Source organism: Cervus elaphus, chromosome 9 (assembly GCF_910594005.1).
Source record: "Cervus elaphus chromosome 9, mCerEla1.1, whole genome shotgun sequence".
NCBI classification, from domain to species: Eukaryota; Metazoa; Chordata; class Mammalia; order Artiodactyla; family Cervidae; genus Cervus; species Cervus elaphus.
Window position 1 is genome coordinate 14,250,296 of NC_057823.1, and position 20,972 is coordinate 14,271,267.

Below are 20,972 nucleotides of genomic sequence, written 5' to 3' on the forward strand. Positions count from 1 at the left end.
GGAAGTTATTTTAGTGCCCTTTGCAGAGATGGAACTTAGGCCCCAGGCAGTGGGAGCTCAGAGTCCCAACCACTGGACCACCAGGTAATTCTCTTATTATGTCTCTTATTTGCAGTAGACCACACAGTCAAGGGACTTGTCTTCTTTTTTCACTGTTACTACCAGGGCCTTGCAGAAGAAAGTGTAATGTTGGCCGCACTAGGAAACAGAAGCTCAGAGAGGTCGAGCCACTTTCTCAGTGTCACACAGCAGAATCTGAATTAGAACGTCAAGTTCTGAGTCTCTGCTTTCTTTTTCCTTTCTCCTTGGTCGCTGGTGGGAGCTGGAGCACAAAATTTAAAGTGTTAAAAAACTGTCATCAAGATATTTTTAAAGGTCAAAACTCATGCAAGAAAAAAAAGTAAAAGGTAAGATTCTACCCTATAGTTGCATGATTTCACTTCTCCCTAATCCCAGTTCTGGCAGATTCTGTCTTTATTTAAAATTTTGCTATTTTGTTCACCATGGATTTATTTTTTCCCATTAAATTTGATATTTAAAACATACTTCAATATTGCATTAGAATATTATTCATCTTGATGGTCGAATTTTTGTACCAAAGACGCTCAACCTAATACAGACTCCGCTTCTGTCTCTTCTCCTTCCCTAGAGAAACTGAGGCACGGAGGAGGGCGGGAGTGGGGCAGGAACGGGGGAGGGATGGGAGAGCCGCGTGGAGCCTGGTCGAGCAATCCGAGCTGCCCCGGGAAGGGCTGGACGCTGACCTTTGCTTATCGCTTACGGTGGAGGCAGCTAATTAAGTCCCCCGCCTGCGGGAGACCTTTCGCAGAGCGGTCCGCACCTCCTGCGGGGCCGAGATAGCCGCGGTCGCCCCGGCAGCCGTGACCTTTCCCGGCCCGAGGCAGCGGGGAGGCGGGAGAGAACCCGACGAGCCTAAGCGGAAGTGGTGGCGGGTGTCGCTCTGGGACTGGGCCCCGGGATCGAACCCTGCCCTCGGGTCCCCACCTTCATCCCACCGCCGTAGGGCAACGGCGTGCGGGGGAGGAAAAGAGCGCCCGGTGACGTCATCGAACGCGGAGCCCGGCCTCCGCCACCAACGTCACAGACAAGCAGCGCTGCGTCACCGTATTCCTCCCCTGACGTCAGCGCGAGAGACCAAGAACTGGCCCACCGGGAAAGGGAGAAGTCTGAAGGAAGAGATCTTTCCTTTCTCGCTCTTTACATTTGGTAAGGCGTTTAAAGTACGCAGGAACGGACTACCACTCCCAGGGGGCTTTGCGTGGCGCGCATGCGTATAGGCGCCAGCTAGAGAGCGCGGCAAACCTTTGGGTTAGACTGACATCCCTTTAGTCTAACCAGAAGACAGGCTTTAAGGCAGCAAACCAATCCCGACCTCACAGACCCCACCCCTTTATTCTTAGCCCGAAGCTTCCTTGCGGGAGTGACGGGCTCCACTGCCTTTGAGGGCTCAGTTTCCTTTGATGGACATTAACATCGGTGAATCAGAGCGCCGGGAAGTCGAGAGGGTGTTGAAAAGCGTGCCTTGGGGCCAATGGGTTAGCGGCAGGGCCTGGCGCCGTCCAATCACTTCTCCCCGTGTCGCCAATCATCCTGGACCCCGCCCCCCGAGCGTGACGTAGGTAGGGTGGGTAGCAACAGTTGCCCCGGTGAGGGAAACGGAGGCGCCATAGCCACGGTAGTCGTGGCGACCAAGCAACCCGGCAACGCGAGTCAACAACAACAACCGCCCGGCCGACCCCCACCCCCACCCCCCCGGCCCGGCCCGGGGACCCCGGCACGTTCTGTCCCCCTCCCAACATCGCCTCCGAGACCTCTGGAAAGCCCTTCCGCAGAAAGAAGTGGGAAGAAGCCGAGGTAACCTGGGCGGCCCCAGGGTGGCAGGCCGGGCCGGGGAGGGCGGCGGGGCCCGGGCGGCGGGTGTCGCTGTGGTGAGAGTCTTGGGGGAAGGGGCGGGCGGTCAAAATGGCGGCGGCGACCGTCGGGGCCGTGGGGGAGGGGGCTGGGGCCCGGCTGGGGCGACACCACCCGCCCCCGGGCCCCGCGGCCCGGCCCCCGCGAGGGGCGGGCGTTCGCAAGCCGGCGGCGAGTGGAGGTCGGCCGGCCCGGGCGGGGGGCTTTTATATGTCGGGAGGTACAGGGGGGCGGGACTTGGAGGGTTGGGCCAATGGGAGTGAGGGAGGGGCCAGGCGGGATCTAGGTGGATGGGCGGGGCCAGGCCGTAAGGTGTGGTTGGGGGCCGGCTGGTGCCCCGGGAACGGGGTGGGGCAGCTGCCGCCTAGGCCTTCCTGCTCTCTGAAGCAATGGAGGCCACCTGTGCCTCATCACTTTAGAACCTGCCAGTACTCAGTGCCTGCCACACCTAGGCCTCAGTTTTCCATCCTGTAAAGTGGGTTCAATCATTGCCATCTCCCCATTTTTTTTTGCATTTCAGGCCTCCTGATTCCTTTCAGAAATTTCTCTAGGGCTCATCCTTGAATTTTTTACTCCTATCTAGTGTTTCTGAAGTGTTTTATAGATTAACGGTTGGTCTTAATGTCAACGTTGCTATTCCCTCCAAAATCTACCTTCTCTTTGAGAGGAGGTGAGGGTGGACAGTTTTTTGAAGCTGTGGGCTAGGGGTATGACTTTAGTCTGGATGATTTGGTTTGCAGAGAGTGAAGGCCTTGGCTGAGAGGCATGATCTTGGGTGGCTGAGTTAGAGGAACCGAAACTTGATTGCTTCTCCCTGGGCTGCTCTAAGATCTCCTTCCTGTTGTCCCTGGGCAGGGGACTTATTCCTGGAGATGGGGCCATTCCTAGCTGTTCTGCCTATCCTGGGCTTCCTTTCTGGGCATGGGAAGTAAATGGCTCCTGAGGAAGTTTCTGAAGCGGCTTCTCTTGGTCAGACACATGTTTTTGTGTCAATCAAGTTGGTGTCAGCTGGATCACATGTCATTGAAGAGGTACCAGCCTCCAGAGCCACGTGGGGAGGGAGCAGGGACACTGAGGTCAGAGACAAGGGGAAGTGCTCTACTTTGTTAGAGGAGAATCTGAGTGAGTGCTTTGCTGGGCAACAAGATCTGCCAACTTGGGAAAGATTTTTTTAAATAGCCAGCCAAGCCAAGTCCACTGTGCTTATTCTCCGTTTTGCTTTGGAGCTTGGCATCGGCAGGGCTGAGGGCAGACTGCAGCCGTTTTGTTTTAAAATCAATTAATAAACTTCAAGGAGAAGAAATGTTTCAAGTTCTCCTAAAGCTTTCCCCCAGAAGTTTGAGATAAGGCTGGGAGAAGGGATGTCACTTCTCCAGGAATTTTTCCCAGGTCAGGGATGGTAGAACCTCTTGAAATTTAAGAAAGGAGAGATTTAATTTTTCAGTAAAAATCTAGAAATAACCAGGTTGTCAGATCATCAGCACCTGTTAGAAAGGTTTCTGAGACAGAAAGCGGTGTTATTGATGATCTAGTCTCATTGACTGCTTCTTCCACTCTCTGTGACCCCCCCCTTCCCCACCCCACCCCCCATATCTTAGGCATTTGAAAGACCCAAGCCCAGAGAAGTTATCAGACTCCAGAAGGGAATACTGGCTTTGGTTGCTTGTCTTTGAAACAATCAATGGCTCTCTAGCTGTGTGCTCCTGGGCAAGTAACTTAACTTCTCTGGGCCTTAGTTTCCTCCCATCTAAACTAGGGGCGGTGATCATTGGTCATGATTTTAATCTCATGTTAAGGTACTGTGGATCCCATAAAAGAATACATGTTGAGCATCAGATACATAGTAATTGCTCAGACTATGTTGACTGCTACTGTTATTATGACGATTGTCACTTCCTGCTCAGCCCTTGGAATTATACCACTCGCATTTATTTTTATCATTTCAAATCGAGCGACAGCCTAGTGGGTTTAAAGCTTGACTCACTTGCTGGTCTGTGTGGGCCGATGACAGGGATCCTGGGAAGCTGGGTCCTAGGACTCCAGTTTCTAGTGGGAAGGTGTCACTCTCCTAAGGCCCTTCTTCAGCCTCAGGAGAGGACCCAGAGAGAAAGTTTGTCCCTGGGCCCAGGCTCAGACTCAGCCTTCTGGGAAGCAGCTGGATAAGCTGGGGCAGTGGGTGTCATGGGAGAAGGGGGGACCTGGGAAAGGTTTCCCTGGAGCTAAGCAGCTCACCCTCCCTTCCTGCCGTACACTCCAGCATCCTGGGGCTGAAGACAAGAGTTGGGCCAGGCAGGACTCTTCCCCACTCCTCCACCTGCCAGGGAGCAGTTGCTCACCTCCAGAGAGCAACTGCTTGGTGCACAGTCTTCCTGGCCTAAGGGGCCGTTCTGGATTCGGAGGCATCACCTGCCCCTGTAGCACAGCTGAAGGAGGCAGTAACTCTTCCGCAAGCCTCTCTCACCAGTTGGTAGATTTCAAGCGGCTTTGACACTCACTAGCAGTGTGCTGTTCCCAGCATTGTGGACACTTGTTTGGCAGTGAAAGTGGAGTGGAGTCCCAGCTGTGTGCTTGTCAGTGTTCTCGTAGCTGGGAATGGAGTGATGGGCACCCTTACCTTTCTGGTTGTGGAGGGAAGAAGAAATAAACAGGATACAGGTCCAGGAAAAAAATGAAACTGGAGTATGTACTCCAGAGGGCTTGTAAAGCGGGTGCTTGAGACTTGACAAAGTGACCTATGAGCTGAGACGTGAGTGATAAGGAGCTAGCAGGCGGAGGTGAGGAGAGCATGCCAGTAGATGGAAGAGCTGGGGCAAAAGTCCTGAGGCAGGGGGAGGCCTGGAGCATTTGGGAAGGAGAGAGATTATGGCTAGAAGATTCAGAGCGAGAAAGGGGCCTGGAAGGGGCCAGATCCCATGAGGCCCTGTAGGTCATGGGAGGGGCTCCGGTTTTTTTGTTTATTCTCTGTGATGGTAAACATTGGAACCTTTTCAACAGAGGAGCGACAAAATAGGGTTTGTGTTTCAAAGAATCTTATAAAGGCAAGAGTGAAGCCAGGAGCCAGTGATGAGTGGGTCCAGGCAAGAGATGATGGTAACCATCAATACTAGCATGGTATTGATAAAGATGGAGGGAAAAGCCCAGCCTTAGGAACTGTTTTGGAGGAATTATTGATAAGTCTTAAAAACTAACTGGTGGGACTTCTCTGCTGGTGCAGTGGCTAAGACTGTGTTCACAATGCAGGGGGCCCAGATTTGATCCCTGGTCAGGGAACTAGATCCCACATGCTGCCAATCCTGTGTGCTGCAACTAAGACCTGCACAGCCAAATAAATAAATAAGTGTTAGAAAAAAAAAAATTTAACTGGCTAGGGAATTCCTAGCCAGTTCCTGGCAGTCTAGTGGTCAGGACTCTGTGCTTTCACTGCTGGGACCCAGGTTCAACCCCTGGCTAGGGAACTAAGATCCTGCAAGCCATGTGGTGTGGCAAACAAACAAATAAATAAAAACACCCCCCTCCACCACCACCAAAAAAAAAAACCCAAACAACTGGATATAGAAAGGATGAGGGAAACATACTGTTATATTTAATTTCTCCATTCCCCCAAAAGTTTGTTTTTGAAGCCAGTCTACAGGTGAGGAAAGTGAGGTTTTCTTTTCATTTCCTTGGGAGGGCCTTGTCCAAGATGTAAACCATTTGGTTAAAGATCTGGCCTCTAAAACAGCTAAACCTTCACCTGTTTTTTACGGCCTGTGATCTGAGAATGTTTTTACATTTTTGAGAAGGATATTCTGTGACATGAATAATATATCGTGATATGTGAAAATTATGTAAAATTCAAATTTCAGTGTCTAGAAATAAACTTTTATCGGCACACAGCCACACACCTGCTTGTTTACATATTGTCTATGGCTGCTGTCACACTCCAGTGGCAGAACTGAGTCACTGGAATAGACTTGTCTGTCCTTGGAGTCAAAAATCTTGACTTCTGGCTGGCCCTTGACAGAAATATGCCGGCCCCTGTCCTAAAGAATGGATTCACACATTCTCCAAAAACAGGTGTTGGCTTTGAAGATAGGTGCAGCCATTGGTGCATTTCTTGGCAGTTTCATTGCTAAGAAACAGATTTGCTGAGTCATGCTCAAATAGATGGGGGACACACCTCATCCTGTATAGATATTTGTGACTTATTCCTCTCCAGGGAACACCCTACCGAACTCTGCTTAACCTAGCCCTCCACAGTTGGGGAAAAAAAAAAAGGGAGGTTCCCTGGTGAAATAATTATGGAAACTTGGCATTCTATATCATTCTTCCTGGAGTCTAACAATGACAGCGCTGAGAAGGTCTCCAGTAGAGAAGGTGGTTTGGCTGTTTTATCCATCTCCCCTTCCCCATTTTGAGCTCAGTTGTGTCACTGCCACCTTGCGCTGTCCTTGAGTGGAAACAGGGAGGCCTGCAGGGTTTGCACCTCGAGGGGGAGAAAGCACCAGCAAGTGCGGAGCTTTTAAAGCCCTTTTGTGGTGGGAGGGGCCACAAGGGGCCACTCTCCTAAGGGTGGGGAAGCCCAGGCCAGGGTTTCCCAGTGCCCCCAGTACAACCTGCCCCAGAATCATCCAGGCAACTAGCTCAAACAACAGACTCCAGGGTCATCCCAGACTCTGTCAGTGGGCCTAGGAACCTGCATTTAACTGACTCCCCAGGTGAGGCTGACGAGCACCAGAATCAGAATCTCCGCTTGGTGCCTATTTCCAAGAGCTTGAGGATTGCGTCTCTCTCCTTTCCCCTCCAACCCCATGGGTGCTTGTTGAGTGAATAATGATAATAGCAACTTCCACTGCTCAGTGCTTATTTGGTGCTCTGCTGATCACATTGGATCTTTGCAACAGCCCTATGAATCAGGTGTTATCATCCCCACGTGAAAGATGGGGAAACTGAGGCCCAGAGGAAAGTCAGTTACATGTTCATGAATTAAGAGACAGGCCAGGGTTCAAGTGGAAGTGGGTCTGATACTGGTAGACAGGTGCTGGTCAGCAGCAGTGACTTGAGCATCCTATCTGGGCCAGAGTTTGGACCCAGTAGTGCAAGGAGGTCTGAGGAGGTGGGCCCCTCTAGTGCTGGCAGGAAAGAGTTTGGGGAGGGCAGGGGCTGGTGGAAGATGTTTTCCCTGTGTGCTTGGCAGGCAGTAGCCTCTCCCTCTTCAGGTGAGCAAGTTCTCCCTGCTACCCGAGTCCTTGGCAGCCCACCTTTCTGTCCTGCCCAGTGGGCAAGCCCAGAACCGCTCCCTCAGACCTGGACCATGGCCACTGTCGCCATCCCTCTCTCTGTAATGACCAGTCTTGGCAGGGAGGGTGGCCTCAGGGCCCTGCCAGCTCTGCTCACACCAGCCATCGGAGCCTGGCATACCCCAAGCCCCGCAAGCCCACCCGAGTGCAGACAGCAACCCTTGTTTCCTCTGTACTCAGCAGCTCAAAGCAGGGATGCAGAGCCCGGAGGCTTGTGGTCTTGCCTAGAGCCTTGTTCAAGGGCCTTGGGCAATGAGGGGAACCAGAGCCATTTCTTAAGTGCTCAGGCTGCACCAGGCGCTTGGCCAAACATTGCCCGCACAATCAGATGGAACTCTGCAGCAGCCCTGCACTGTAGGCCTGCTACCCTCCCATTGCACAGATGGGGCAGTGGAGGCCCAGGGAGGGGACACCCTCCCCGCAAGTCACACGGCTGGGAGGCAGTCAACTTCAGGTGGAGCACAGGCCCATCCAGGGTTTATGACTCACCTGTCTTGCCCCCTGCTGACCTGGATTCTTCTTGGGTTTGGCATCCAAGGGCAGAGTCCAGATCCCCAGAGAGCGAGGTACAGGGAGGCGTGAAGAACACAGGCGCCACGGTGCTGCCTGGCCTGTGGTCTCCCTTGGGCTGCTCTGGTGGGCTCCCCGCCCCTGAGTTCTGCTGCTCCAACCGGGGCCTTGGGTAGGTGGCATTACCTCTGTGGGTGGGCCTTAGGTGTCTCCATCAGAAAAACAGGAAGATGCCATCTACTGTGAACCCTGGGCCTGGCTCCCTGAGTAGGGCTGTGGGCTAACAGCACATATCTGGGGGTCAGAGAGACCTGGCTTCAAATCCCTTCCTTCACTGGTTGCTGCTGCAGGCCTGTGCGCAGTCCACTCCTGGGACTTGTTTTGTTCATCTGTGAAATGGGCACAGTGGCTCCTCCCTTGCCAGCCTGCTGTGAGGAGGTGATCACAGTGATTACCTGGGGGTTCTGATCACCAAGTAGCAGTTGTTTTTCTCTTCCCCTTGAAAAAATCTCACTTTTAGTCACCCTGCAGCTGGCTGGCCATGGCACACAGGTGCTCGAGGATTAATGCAGAAGAGCCTCTGGCTCAGCCCTGCAGTGCCATGCTGCTGAAGGCCACAGGTCACCGCGACCTCGCAGGCAAAGCTCTCACACTGAGATACGTCTAGGGTCACAGGGACCACGTAACTGTGAGGGGTGGAGCTTCTCTTAACCACTCGCGCATTTGTTTCACTGTCCCTAGACGCTCCTTAGCTAAGGAGCCAGGAAACCGGCGGCCCACTCCCTGCTGGGGCGGGGCTTAGCGAGGGGCGGGGCTTAGCCAGACCGATTTGCCTCACCCACAGCACTTGCCTCACACCCAGCGCCTGAGAGGCACCACAGACATTTAGCAGCCAGAAGCTGCCTCTGCATGGTCAGGTGGGCCCCGTTCTGAAGTCCGCGGGGCCTCCCAGGCCTGCTCTGTGGCCAGGGCCCGCTCCCAGCCCAGTCGCCCCAGGCCCTAGAAGGCCACTGTTTAGGGAGGAGCTCGTATCTGGCGTCGCCACCTACAAATGCCCTCGTTTCTATGGCCGCAAGCAGCTCAGGGGGCTTTTTGGACTCAAAACACCTTCCCCTTCCCCGTGTCTGGCGTTTCGCTCTCCACCCGCCCCCCGCCCCCCTGCCTCAGGGAATGACACTCAGCCAAGAATCCAAGCCCAGATGGCAGGCAAGGAGGGGACTGGAACAGGCTGGCTGAGAGACAGCTTTCCCCATGACCTTGCTTTCCAGCTGTTAGCCCACTAGTCCAGTAATCAGAGTGCCCAGGGTTCAGACTCAGTCCCACCTCTTCCCTGATGTGTGGCCTGGGGCAAGCTCCTTAACCTCTCTAAGTCTCAGCTCCTCATCTGGCAGAAGCAACCCAAGCGTGGATGCGACTGTTGCAGAGTTTTAAATTAAGTAATGTAGGGACTAGACTGTGTGCTTCCACTGCCTGGAGTAGGGGTCTGATCCCTGGTCGGGGAACTAAGATCCCACATGTCATCCAGCATGGCCAAAAAATTAGAGTTAATTGTAAAGAAAGTACGCAGGACAGTGCCTGCAGGCACCCTCAGGAGAACTGTATTATTTGTTTCTGGGCAAAAGTTGGAGGTCTCCCAGCCCAGGGGTCCCCCAGGCGCCGGAGCATGCAAAGGAAGAAGGCAGGAATCCTGGGTCGGGGTGAGTGGAAGAGGCGCAGACCAGCCCTGGTCCATCCTCAGTTGCCGTGCAGCAGCGGGTTGGTTAGATCTTGCCACCAGCCTCGGGATGTAATTAAGTTGCTGATGAACCCAAACGTGTCTCTGGGGAGCCAGGAGCTGTCCCTGGTTTCCTCTGCCTGTAGATTAATTCTTGTTTTTCCTTCTTTTTCTCCCTCCTCTTCTCTCTCCCCCCTCCCTCCTTCTTCCCAAGCAAGCAAAAAAAAAAAAGCCTTATTTATTATCATTTTCCCCACTGTTGGCATGGCAACACAGGCGTACGTTACTGAGTTACAGGCGGCCCCGCAACCATCCCAGCCACCACAGGCTCCGCCACAAGCCCAGCCGCCACCGCCGCCCTCCGCGGCACCCCAGCCCCCCCAGCCCCCCGCCACCGCCGCCACCCCCCAGCCCCAGTATGTCACCGAGCTGCAGAATCCGCAGCCCCAGGCGCAGCCACCGGGCAGCCAGAAGCCGTATGTGACAGAGCTCCCGGCTGCCCCCACGCCCTCGCAGCCGGCCGGCGCACCCACCCCGTCCCCGGCGTCCCAGCAGTACATCGTGGTCACCGTCTCCGGTAAGTGGACGCGTGCTCGGAGCCAGGGCACACTGTGAACAACTCCAGCAGAAGTTTGGGGGAGCCTAGCCTTCTGGACGGGGGGCATCCCGGAGCCCTCCCGTCATCACTTATTGTGCCGGTCACCCGGAGGGCAGCTTTTTAACTGTCTCAGCTTCACAGGTGGGATTTGCAGGACATCTCTGGGGAAGGCTTTCCTGGTGGCTCAAGACGGTAAAGGATCTTCCTGCAGTGTGGGAGACCCGGGTTTGATCCCTGGGTCAGAAGATCTGAAGGAGGGCATGGCAACTCACTCCAGTATTCTTGCCTGGAGAACCCCATGGACAGAGGAGCCTGGTGGGCCACAGTTCATGGGGTCGCAAAAGAGTCAGACACGACTGAGCGACTAACACTTTCACTTTTTTACTTTCCGGGGAAGAAGTAGTCAGACCAAGCAGGGAGGACTCTGTGCCCCCCCAGATTCTCCCCACCAGGGCAGCTCTTTGAGCTGGTTCTGTCTCTGTCCTCAAGTAAGATGTCACTCAATGAAAGGCTTGGACAGTGGAGTTAGTTTGCAAACGCCTGCCGGAACTGGAGGGGGAGCATTCAGCTGTCATCCGTAAAGGGACCGTAACAACTTTGAGTGACTTCCCTGGTGGTCCAGTGGTTAAGAACCCACCTCCCCACGCAGGGGATCCGGGTTCCAGCCCTGGTCGGGGAACTAAGATCCCACAGATGGCAGGGCAGCTAAGCCTGAGCGCTCTGGAGCCTGCGCGCTACAACCAAGACCCAACACAGCCAAAATTTTTAAAAATAAAGAGTAGCAGTTTTGAGCTCAGGGACTGCCTGTGAGGTGCTCCCAGCTGCATTTCAGGGAGGTCCCCTGGGAGGTCTGGAGGGGTTGCTTCCCTGCCCCTCCGTTTCATTTTTGACAAGATTTGGGCCAAGCAGGGCTCCTGGCTGGGTGAGTTCGTGAGTACGTGATGTGGCCAGGGGATCCTGTTTGTCACTGCAGCCGCCCCCCGAGGCTGTGGAGCAAGTGACCGGGAATCTTGGGCCATGGCACCCATGGTTCCTGCCTCAGAGCATCTTCCTCATGCCCACTTCCTCTAGAATGGGGACGGGCTGAGCAGAGGGAAGTGGAAGCAGAGAGTCGGGAGAGGTGGTCACTCCCCTGAGGGAGAAGGTGCAGCTCAGATGAACTTCCCTGGTGGTCCAGTGGTTAGGACTCTGCGCTTCTACTACAGGGAGCTTCCATCCTTAGTTGAGGAACTAAGATCCTAACATCCCACGTGCTGCATGGTGCTGCCAGAAAAAACCAGGTGGCGCTCAGGACTGGACTAGGTGGTTTCTGATGTTCCCCGTGTAGAGGGGAGGCTGGCCCTGGTCTTTCCACAGTGGAAAAGGAAGTGGTGGAGATCCTAAGGGCATCCTGGGAGGCTGTGGAAGGTGCGGGTCAATTAACTTGACCCAAGGACAATGAAGAGTCAAAATTGGTGGCAACTGACACGGCCCCGTGGGACCATGATGGAGGCAGCTGGGCCCCGGCAGTGTCCTGAAGGCTCCCGGCAGTGTCAGGGTCCCCAGGGAGGGCAGGGGGCATGCAGGGGCTTGGGACAGTGACTCTGCCACATAGACTGGTGTGGAGGAGGGCTGGCATGTGAGAGTCAGCTGAATGCAGAGCGAGGCCAGGCCCAGGATGTGGCCAGGGTCACCGGGCGAATTCTCCAGAGGGTGCTCAGTGCTGCCCGGTATCCTCACCAGCATTCTCCCCACTCTCTGAAAAACCCAGGCCCCCGGCTCCCCACTCACCTCCATCACCTCCCTCTCATTCCGTGTTCTTAACCCCCCACCCTGCTCCTGACCTCACTGTACACAAGGCATCGTCACGTGACAAGACGGACCCCATCTCCCACCCACCCAGCCTGCCAGCGCCCAGGGTCCATCTGCACCCACCAGCTCTGCTTTCCTGCTGCTAGAAGGGTGAAGTGGCCCCATGGCAGTTCCAGGCTGCCTGCTCCAGGACTTCTGCCATCCCAGCCTCATTACTGAGTCCCCTCTCTGGTAGATCTTTTCTACCTGCTTGTAAAAATATAGCAGCTCCCATTTTAACCAGGGCCCCCAGGCCCTGCACCCCCTACCGCTGTTGTCCCACATTCTCTTCCCTTTAAATTGTTTAGTTACTAAGTCATGTCTGCTCTTTGCGACCCCATGGATTGTAGCCCACCAGGCTCCTCTGTCCATGGCATTCTCCAGGGAAGAATGTGGAAATGGGTTGCCATTTCCTTCTCCAGGAGATCTTCCCAACCCAGGGATCGAACTCGTGTCTTCTGCATCTCCTGCATTGGCAGGCGGATTCTTTAACACTGAGCCACCTGGGAAACCCTCCCTTTAAGTCAGAATTCCTCAACGGGTTCATCCTCCCTTCCTTGGTCTCAGCCCTTTCACTTGGAGCTCTCTCTCCTCAACCCCAGAGTCCCAGGCAGGACCACCCATGGCCCCCATCTGTCGCTCCTCTGGTCACCCTCTCTTCTCCTCTTCCTTGGCCTCTGGGCAGCACGTGACAGTTTCTCCCCCCTCCCCCGCCCCCCCAGCGATGCGGTCCTGCTCTGGTCTCTGCCCACCCCTGCGTCCCCATCTCGGTTTCCCCTTGCTCCTTCCTCCTCATCTCCCTGACCTTGTGCACCACGACCTCTTCAGCTGAGGCCTCCTCTCTGCTCCAGGGCCGTGTCCGTCCCTCAGCCTCTGATGCCACCTCTGTACGACAATGCCCACATTGAGGTCAGTACCCAGGGACTCGGCCCTGAGTCCTCGCCACCTGTGACCCATCCACGCGGTTCCACAGACCCTCTCAAACCAGCATGGCCCGATGGCAGTCTGGAATTTCATTCCTTCTTCAAATCTGGTCTCCTTTGAGACTTCCTTGTCCTAGTAAACATAACCCCCTCTATCCCCCCAGCCCAGGCCTGGGTCAGCCTGACTCCTGTCTTACCCATACTTTTTTTTTCCTGACTGCGTGGTGTGGCATGCAGGATCCTAGTTGCCCAACCAGGGATCAAAACCATGCCACCCCTACAGTGGGAGTGCAGAGTCTTAACCACTGGACCACCAGGGACGTCCCCTGTCTTACCTTGAGTAAGCAAGATCTCTTGGCTCCACATCCTAAATCCAACCAGAACCCACCACCTCTCCCACCTCCCTGGCCCCTACCCTGGCCCAGCCTCTGTTCAGACCCTTCACAGTCCTCCCCAGCAGAACCAGAGGAAGCCTCTTGATAACTGTTGATTCAATTCCATCATGTCCCAGCTCACCCCAGAATATTCCAAAGCAGGTGACCCTGGGGGTACTCTCTGAGAAAGCCTAGCCTGGCCTTTCTTGGCCCTCGGAGACCTGGATCCCTGTGATAGGGACCAGCTCCACACTCCCACGCCGCTGCTGACAAATGTCCAACCTCCTGACTTGGGCCTTCCAGGCCTGCTGGCCACCCAGGCCCACCTGGGATCAACCTCCCCCCCGCCCCCCCCACATTCCTGCGTCAGCCCCACTGGCCTTCCTGTGGCTCCACAAACCTTCCAGGCTCAATTCATCTCTGAGCCTTGGCACTTGCGTTGCCCTCTGCCTGGAGCTCTCCCATTCCAGACCCTCTGGTGGCTCATCCCTCATGAATGCTGACCTGACCCAGCTCAGCGCTCCCATCCCATCAGCTCCTGGGTAGCCACGAGCAGGCAGGAGGGCTTGCCCATTGCCGCTGGAGGACTTTTCATAGCTTCCACGGCATCTTATTGGCCCTGGACCTCCTGAGTGCTGGCTTTTGCTGCTTGCCGTGTCTGAGGTCCCCAGAACAAGGGTCTGGAATGGACGCACGAGTGCAGACCCCAGCATCCCCCAAGTCCCAGCCCATCTCCTCTCTCCCCTTGTCTTTTCCAGCTCCTCCCAGCACCCCCCTCCTCCGCCCTCAGGGAGGCCCTGGTGCCCACTGGTCACAGCCTTCGTTGCCCCCTCTCCTGGCCCCCATCGTGCTGTGGGGCACCAGTGTGCACGGCTTGCGGTGCTGACGTGACCGCTTGTGGGTGTGAATCTCAGCCTCCCTTCTTTGGTCAGGCAGTGGCCTCACTGTCTTTCACAGAGGTCCTGGGGAGCTGCCTGTCCCTTCTGCTCCTGGTTCCGCCAGCAGCAGGCCTATCCCTGGAATGGTTACCAGGCTCTGCTTCCTTGATTTGTTCTAAGAGGACTCCTGCGGCTTCGTTGACCCCTCCCCCATCCCTGGCAGTGATTCCTGAGGGTTCCTTTGTAACCCTTAGTGTCCCTTTTATCTAAGGGTGGCCTCTGGGTCACGTGAGCTGGTCCTGGGGGTGGAGGTGGGGGTGTAACTAACACCAGCAAAGGCTTCGGCAAGGTGCCTGGGGCTCCTCCCGAGCCAGAAGCAATGTGAGCTGGGCAGGGACCCGGGGAGTTGCAGGCAGGAGGCAGGGAGGGGCCCGGGAGCCAGACCTGGAGCCCAGATGGGAAGCCAGCCAGGAGCGCCTCTGCTGCAGAAGCAGCTCCTCTTGCCCAGGCCTCACGAGCTCTGCCCTAAGGTAACTGTGGAGGTGATGGGAAGGAAGCTCAAATTTCCAGCTTAGGAACAATTCCCTACATATAAGTCCCTGTCCTCAGAGGCCACCAGGCTATCACTCGAAACCCAAGTGGAAGGAAGACCTTGTGAGTCCCGCCGGCCGTCCCTAGAAAGATGAGACCAAGCCGGTGGAAGGGGGTAGGGCTGGACTGAAGAAGGGACCATGTCCAGCCTCTCTTCCCTGCTTCTGTCTCACTTGGAGCCCCTGGAAGTCCAAGACTTATGTCAAGAAGAGGGACCTGGAAGGTGTTTATCAGTGTCCCCAACCATAGATGGGGAAACTGAGGTCGGGACAGACAAGGGACCCAGGACCCTGGGGGCAGCAGGAGTCCACAGGCTCCCCTCCCAGTGAGCCTTTGACTGAAATCATTGGCAGGACGGGAGCGAAGGATCAGGAGGAAGAGGAACAGATGGCCCCATCTGTGGTCCACGGTGACCTGGGTCCCGTCTTGGAGTCCAGACTCTCAGGCTTCCCTCCGTCCTCCCCCAAGTAGCTCAGAGTGGCCTGTGAGGCCAGAGTAGGTCTCAGTGAGGAAGTAAGCGCAGGAGCCAGGGAGGAAGAGATGCTCATCAGATCGAGGGACAGGAAATCAGCTGCCGCTTCCTGGCTAGAGATTTGAGACGGCAGAGCCCTCTCTGGCCTGTGCGCATGTGCAATGTGGAGCTTGCAGACAGATGCTGATGTTGGCGGACTCAGGGTCCCCCATGCGCACACGCAGAGCCAGGGCGAGACACTGTGGCAGGGGTCCCATCTTGGCCACAGGAGGCCCCTCATCTAAAGAGTAGACTCTAGAATCTCACCTGCTCATCCTCATGGTGCAGCCTGGCCAGGATGGGGGTTCCAGCCTGGAGGGCCACCCCTGAGGCAGGAGATGGGCAAGACTGCCTCCCGGAGCTTCCTTGTCCAAGGTGATGCTGGATCCCAGCAATCCCCAGGCCTCCAGCTGCTCTGGGTCCCACTCAAGGACCAACCTTGCCCTTTTCATCAGAGTTTCAGGACGTTGGAAGGGACGGAGAAGCCCCCCAATCGCTGCCCACCCTGAGCCAGGCTGAACCTGCCATAGGCCTTCTCAGTCAGGCACTGTCCCTTGGGCTGGGCCATGGACACCCAGGCTACCGGGGCCCCCGCGGGACTGGGTGCTTCCTTGGGTTTCTCCCAGTGGGCCGGCTCAGTGAGGGCCTCCTCTTTGACGATGACTAGGAAGCCTAAGTGGTTGCGGGGGATGACTCCAGCAAAACAGAGGAATCAGTGTCTCCTGGAATGAGCTGCAGAGTTGTCCCAGGGCCTACCCCCCATCTGGCCCACACCTAGCATACACACAGTCACGTGCTCTGCTTCAGACCTGGCCCCTGAGGTCTTTGCTTCTACCTGCATGCGGTCACCTTTCTGTTCTAGCCAATCCCTTCTCGGTGTCTCCCTGCAACAGCTGAGGCCTAGCTCCTCACTTTAGAGGCTGAGACCCAAAAGGATGCTCCGAGCCTTCTGTGTCCCCCATAGGCCCTCCGCTCAGACACATGCCTCCTTACCCACATGCCTGGGTCTGCATCCTTCTGCCTTTGGGGCCTCGGCCTAGGCCTGACCTGTGACTCGGTCCCAGCCCCACCCCACCTCTGAAACTGCGGGGAGTAACCAGGCGACAAAGGGGGTGGGGTGGCTGGTGTCCCAGCTGGGATGAGGGTCTCCCAACCAGTGCCTCTGGGGACACTCGCCCCCTGCCCCACCCCCCCCCCCCGCTCCCCTGCTCATCACTTAGCAAGAGGTGCATGAAACGTGACCTTCCTGATAGCATCTCTGGGTACCGGCCTCCCTCTTGACCCCAGCTCCTCAAAGGCCCCACTCGGGCTGGGAGGGAAGTATGTTTATCCCAAGAGGACGGCCAGGAGCGCTGGGGAGATTATCGCCCCAAGGTTGCAGGTATAAAGCCGCCTGCGCACCCTGCTGTTCCTGGAGAGGTGGGCAAGGATCAAGGAGTGCCAGGCAGGCTCCTGGGGACGGACGGGCAGGGGCAGGGGGCGGCGGGGGGGGGGGGGGCACCATGTTCTATGACTGCCTCTTCTCGGCTGCCTGTCAGCGTGAGTACCCGCCTGCCCCCCACCCCCCACGAGGACAGGGACGCTCTGACAGTGGCAAGGGAGGAGGGGGTGTCTGACAGCAGGCCGGTGAAACCTGGGGTCACTCCTCTGACCAGCTTCCATTCCTGGGAAACCAGGGGTCACCTCAAGGCAGGTGGTCCTGATGCTTTCCAGGGCTGTGGGACCCCTGGGAGGTGGGGTTGATGGGGTCGGTCGTGGTCCACAGTCCTGCCTGCTGGGCAAAGGAGTTCATCTCCCCAAGCCTCCACTGCATCTTGGCTTGTCAGTCAACCCTTCTGGACACCCTGACTTCAGGACAATGAAGGTGGTGGTGGGGGGGCTGCTAATGAGTGTTAAGGATTATAGGTCCTTGTGGCCCCCAGCCCACTCCAATGGGCAGTCTTGGGGCTGGCCAGGGGCTAGGCAGGATTCCTGGAGAGGCCTAGCCCCATCTGGAGCTGGCTTCAGGCAGCGGCATCCATCTCGACGGCCTCAGGCTCAAGGTGGGGGTGGAGGCAGCAGGCAGAGCTGACCTGGTGACCTTTCCCTACAGAGGGTGCCATGCGGGCCAGCGAGACTGTGTCAGAGGCCAGCCCAGGCTCCACGGCTAGCCAGACCGGAGTCCCCACTCAGGTGGTTCAGCAGGTGCAGGGCACCCAGCAGGTAGGACATGCCCCTCCCCCAGGGTGGACAGAGGCTGTGGCCGTAGCGACCTTGCTTCCCCCCCTCCCAGTCCTGCTGCTGGAACCATCTGCTCACCTGTTCTTATCAAGATGCTCACTGCTAAAAAAAAAATCACTACCCCTCCACCCCGCCTTTCCCCCACCCCGGCCAGGCTTCCCTGGGGAAACCAATCCGGTTCAGGTCCTTCCTCCTTTCCCCACAGCGACTACTGGTCCAGACAAGCGTGCAGGCCAAGCCGGGCCACGTGTCACCCCTCCAGCTCACCAACATCCCGGTGCCCCAGCAGGTAAGCGCCCCGCCTCTGGCCCCACCCCCGCTCTCAGAGCCTCCCCAGGTCGTAGAACCAACCCCCGTAGCCTGCTCGGATCTGCCCGCACCAGCCTTGAGGATGCGGGGCCTACCCTGAGGTGGCCGGTGAGGCTGTATCAGTCAGGGCCCATCAGGTAAGAAGGAGCTGCAGGAGTCATCTTAACAGGGAGACCTGAGGATTGACAGTGGGGAACACGGCTGGGGGGTCCAACCCTTATGTTGCAGAGCAGAGAGCCCAAAGCCAGTTAGGAACCAGGAGCCCAGCGCCGGGAGCAAGTGCATGGTGACCTGGGGGCTGCGAGGCTGCACGGCGGCCGCTGGGGCCGGCATGGATGGGGACAAAGTCCCGCCCGGTTTCCAGGGTGGGAGCACATGTTGAGGCCCACAGAGTCAGGCTCCCTGGGAAAAAACTTCAGCTCTGCTGAGTATGGGCTCCAGGACCTTGGGCAAATGCTTCTGCTGTCCTGAGCCTCGCTGTCATCCTCTGAAATGCAGGAGCCACCTCGCATCGGGACTGTCGGGGCGATTCTGGGAGCCCGTGGGCACGCAGCGCTAAGATAACGCCTGGTTCAGCACATTGATGTTGAGTCAGTCAGTCGTGTCTTACTCTTCTGCGACCCCGTGGACTGTAGCCCACTAGGCTCCTCTGTCCATGGGATTTCCCAGGCAAGAATAGTGTAGCGAGTTGCCGTTTCCTTCTCCAGGGGATCTTCCCGACCCAGGGATTGAACAAACCCACATCTCCTGCATTGGCAGGTGGGTTCGTGACCACTGAGCCGCCAGGGAAGCCCCTGGCACACACAGGTGCACAGTAAGGACACACAGGCCAGGGATTTCCCTGGTGGGCCAGTGGTTCAGACTGCGCTTCTGAAGCAGGGAACTCGATCCCTGGTCCAGAACTGAGATCCCACATGCCTCGAGGAGGGCAGAAAAAAAACCACACACACACAGAGGTCATTGTCAGTGAACTATGGTCCTCCCTTCTCGCTCCAGGCTCTCCCCACGCAGCGTCTGGTGGTGCAGAGCACAGCCCCAGGCGGCAAGGGCGGCCAGGTCTCCCTGACGGTGCACGGCACCCAGCAAGTGCACTCACCCCCCGAGGTAGGTGCTGGCCCCTTCGGCCATCCTCCCCACCCCTCTCCCCAAAGGAGCGAGGACTCCCTCCTCTGAAGTCCCTGTTGAGCCTGAGCGAGAGGGGCTCGGCCGCTGGACTCTCTGCTCTGCTGGCTCTGAGCTGAGTTTGGCTCCAGGAGGAGGCGCCTTCTCTCCTGGGTCAGAATGGATCTCAAAGTTCCAGCTCTGGGCACTGCATCCCAGGAAGCAAAAGTGGCCCTCTTCCAACCACAGTGTGAATACTGAGGACCTCTAATTTCCACGTGGGTGTGGAGGCAGGCGACCTGTGGATGGCTGGGAGGATGGGTGTCAGCAGTCGGACTTTGAGGTCCCAGGCTCAGCCATTCAGTCCTGGGGGACTCTGGACAGGCCCTCAGAGCCTTCTGAGCCCAGAGTTTTCTAGGCAGGAAACAAGTAATGAAACCCACCCCGCATCTACTTCCCATGACACAGAGCTGATGGGTGCTTTGCAACCAGCTCACCCAGGGTCAGCATTTGCTGCCACCACTCACAACTGTGTGGCCCTGCTCATGTCCCTTCCCATCTGCACCTTCACAACTCATCTGGAAAGTGGGGACCCCCTGACCTAGCCTTTCTCACCTCAGGGCTGTTGTCCAGCTGATGATGGAGGCAGCTGGGAGCTGCTGAGCAGAGGCCAAAGTCCCCACCCTCCTCGCTGGGGAAGACAGGCCTCCCCAGCATCTCTGGGCTGAACTCTGAGCCTTGCCCTGGGATCCCTGGAGCTGCGGGAGGGACCAGGTGTCTGGATGCCCGGGACTTTATCAGCTTAGGTGGCTGGGAGATGTCCCCCCCTGGCCGTTGTCCTCCCCGAATAGCTCTTGGGACAGGGTTTTGTCAGGGCCCGGCTGCCCCACACACTCTCTGTGCCTCCTTCCCTTGCAGCGGTCACCAGTGCAGGCCAACAGCTCCTCCAGCAAGACGGCCGGGGCCCCCACGGGCACGGTGCCGCAGCCGCTGCAAGTCCATGGTGTCCAGCAGAGTGTCCCCGTCACCCAAGAGGTGCCAGGCCAAGGCGGGCGGTGGCAGGGGCGAGGGGTGCCGGCCCCGCGGCCTCTGCATCCTCCTGCAGCTGTTTGCTGGGGTGGTGGTGGGGAAGGCCCATGAGAGACGAGCCGATGGGGTCCAGCCCCAGCTGGCCACCCGGGCCTACGGCAAGCAGCTCTGCTTCTCTCCAGACTCTATGTTCTCATCTAAATACTGGCTTCTGCTCTGAGGGCCAGGGAGCTAGGTGGTTGGGGCTGTAGTGGAAAGCACCTCAGACTGAAGAGGCACTGGAAACAGCTTTGAAAAACAACCTTGGCGTCTCCAGGCCCATTTGCCTGGAGGCAACCCCAAGGCCAATTCCTGGCTCACCCCTAGGGGGCTCAGGGAGAGGCCTCAACCTGTTAAGTCCATGCCCAGTCTTCCAGAGGAGGCCTCACTCTGAGCTGCCAGCTACCGTGGCCAGAGCAGGTTATAAGGCAAGGGTTGTCTGTCATCTGGTCATTACCAGTGTCGGGGGAGGGGGTGGTTTCCAGCCCCTCAGAAAACCAGATGAAAGCCATAGATCCTCTCCCTGGAGGAACGCAGAAACTCCACCCTGAAGGACTCAACAGATACTCTCCGGCCAGGCACCACAGCCCCTCGGAAGCTCTAGCCCTGGGTTCTTCACTCAGCTGCTCCCCACCTCCCAGCCTCTGTCCCTCCCTCTGTCCTGAGGGTCATGCTGGCATCCCCGCCATAGCATGGAAGTGAGGACCTGCTAGATGCCGGGGTGCGGGATGACCCATGCAGGCAGTGGGGGTGGAGAGCAGGGACCCCCCTCAGTCAGCTCCAAGTTCACCTCCCAGTCCTGCTTCCTGTCAGCCTCACCTGGTAGAGCCTGGGTTCCACATGGCGCCCAGAGTCAACCTGGTGAGGAAGCTGGAAGCCACGTGGTGCGGGGCCAGCAGTGAAGAGCTGGAGAGAGGCTGACGCCAGTGCTGAGGACAGGGTGGCGCTTGAGGACAGGCGGGCAGCCATCCTGGCCATGGCTGTCACAGTCTGACTTGCCTTTCGCTCCCTGCAGAGGTCAGTGGTTCAGGCCACTCCACAGGTGCCCAAAGCTGGCCCCGTGCAGCAGCTCACGGTGCAAGGACTCCAGTCGGTCCATGTGGCTCAAGAGGTGTGTGTCTCCCCAACATGTCT

General features: G+C 57.1%; 1 protein-coding gene across 5 annotated transcripts in view; it reads left to right on the forward strand.

The window, feature by feature from the left end:
- Nucleotides 1-1,506: 1,506 nt before the first annotated feature.
- RFX1 (regulatory factor X1) overlaps nucleotides 1,507-20,972 on the forward strand; it is a 33,706-nt gene continuing 14,240 nt past the window's right edge. Inside the window, exons 1-7 of one of the 5 annotated variants that reach the window (XM_043911242.1) lie at nucleotides 1,507-1,875; nucleotides 9,646-10,012; nucleotides 17,233-17,342; nucleotides 17,566-17,649; nucleotides 18,666-18,773; nucleotides 19,689-19,805; nucleotides 20,854-20,949. In XM_043911242.1, the coding sequence (XP_043767177.1) occupies nucleotides 9,700-10,012; nucleotides 17,233-17,342; nucleotides 17,566-17,649; nucleotides 18,666-18,773; nucleotides 19,689-19,805; nucleotides 20,854-20,949 (828 nt within the window). In that variant the 5' untranslated portion in view covers nucleotides 1,507-1,875; nucleotides 9,646-9,699. Of the gene's footprint in view, nucleotides 1,876-8,529; nucleotides 10,013-17,232; nucleotides 17,343-17,565; nucleotides 17,650-18,665; nucleotides 18,774-19,688; nucleotides 19,806-20,853; nucleotides 20,950-20,972 lie in introns of those variants that run through there. The other 4 variants (XM_043911241.1, XM_043911243.1, XM_043911238.1 and 1 more) reach the window with 4 other exon arrangements.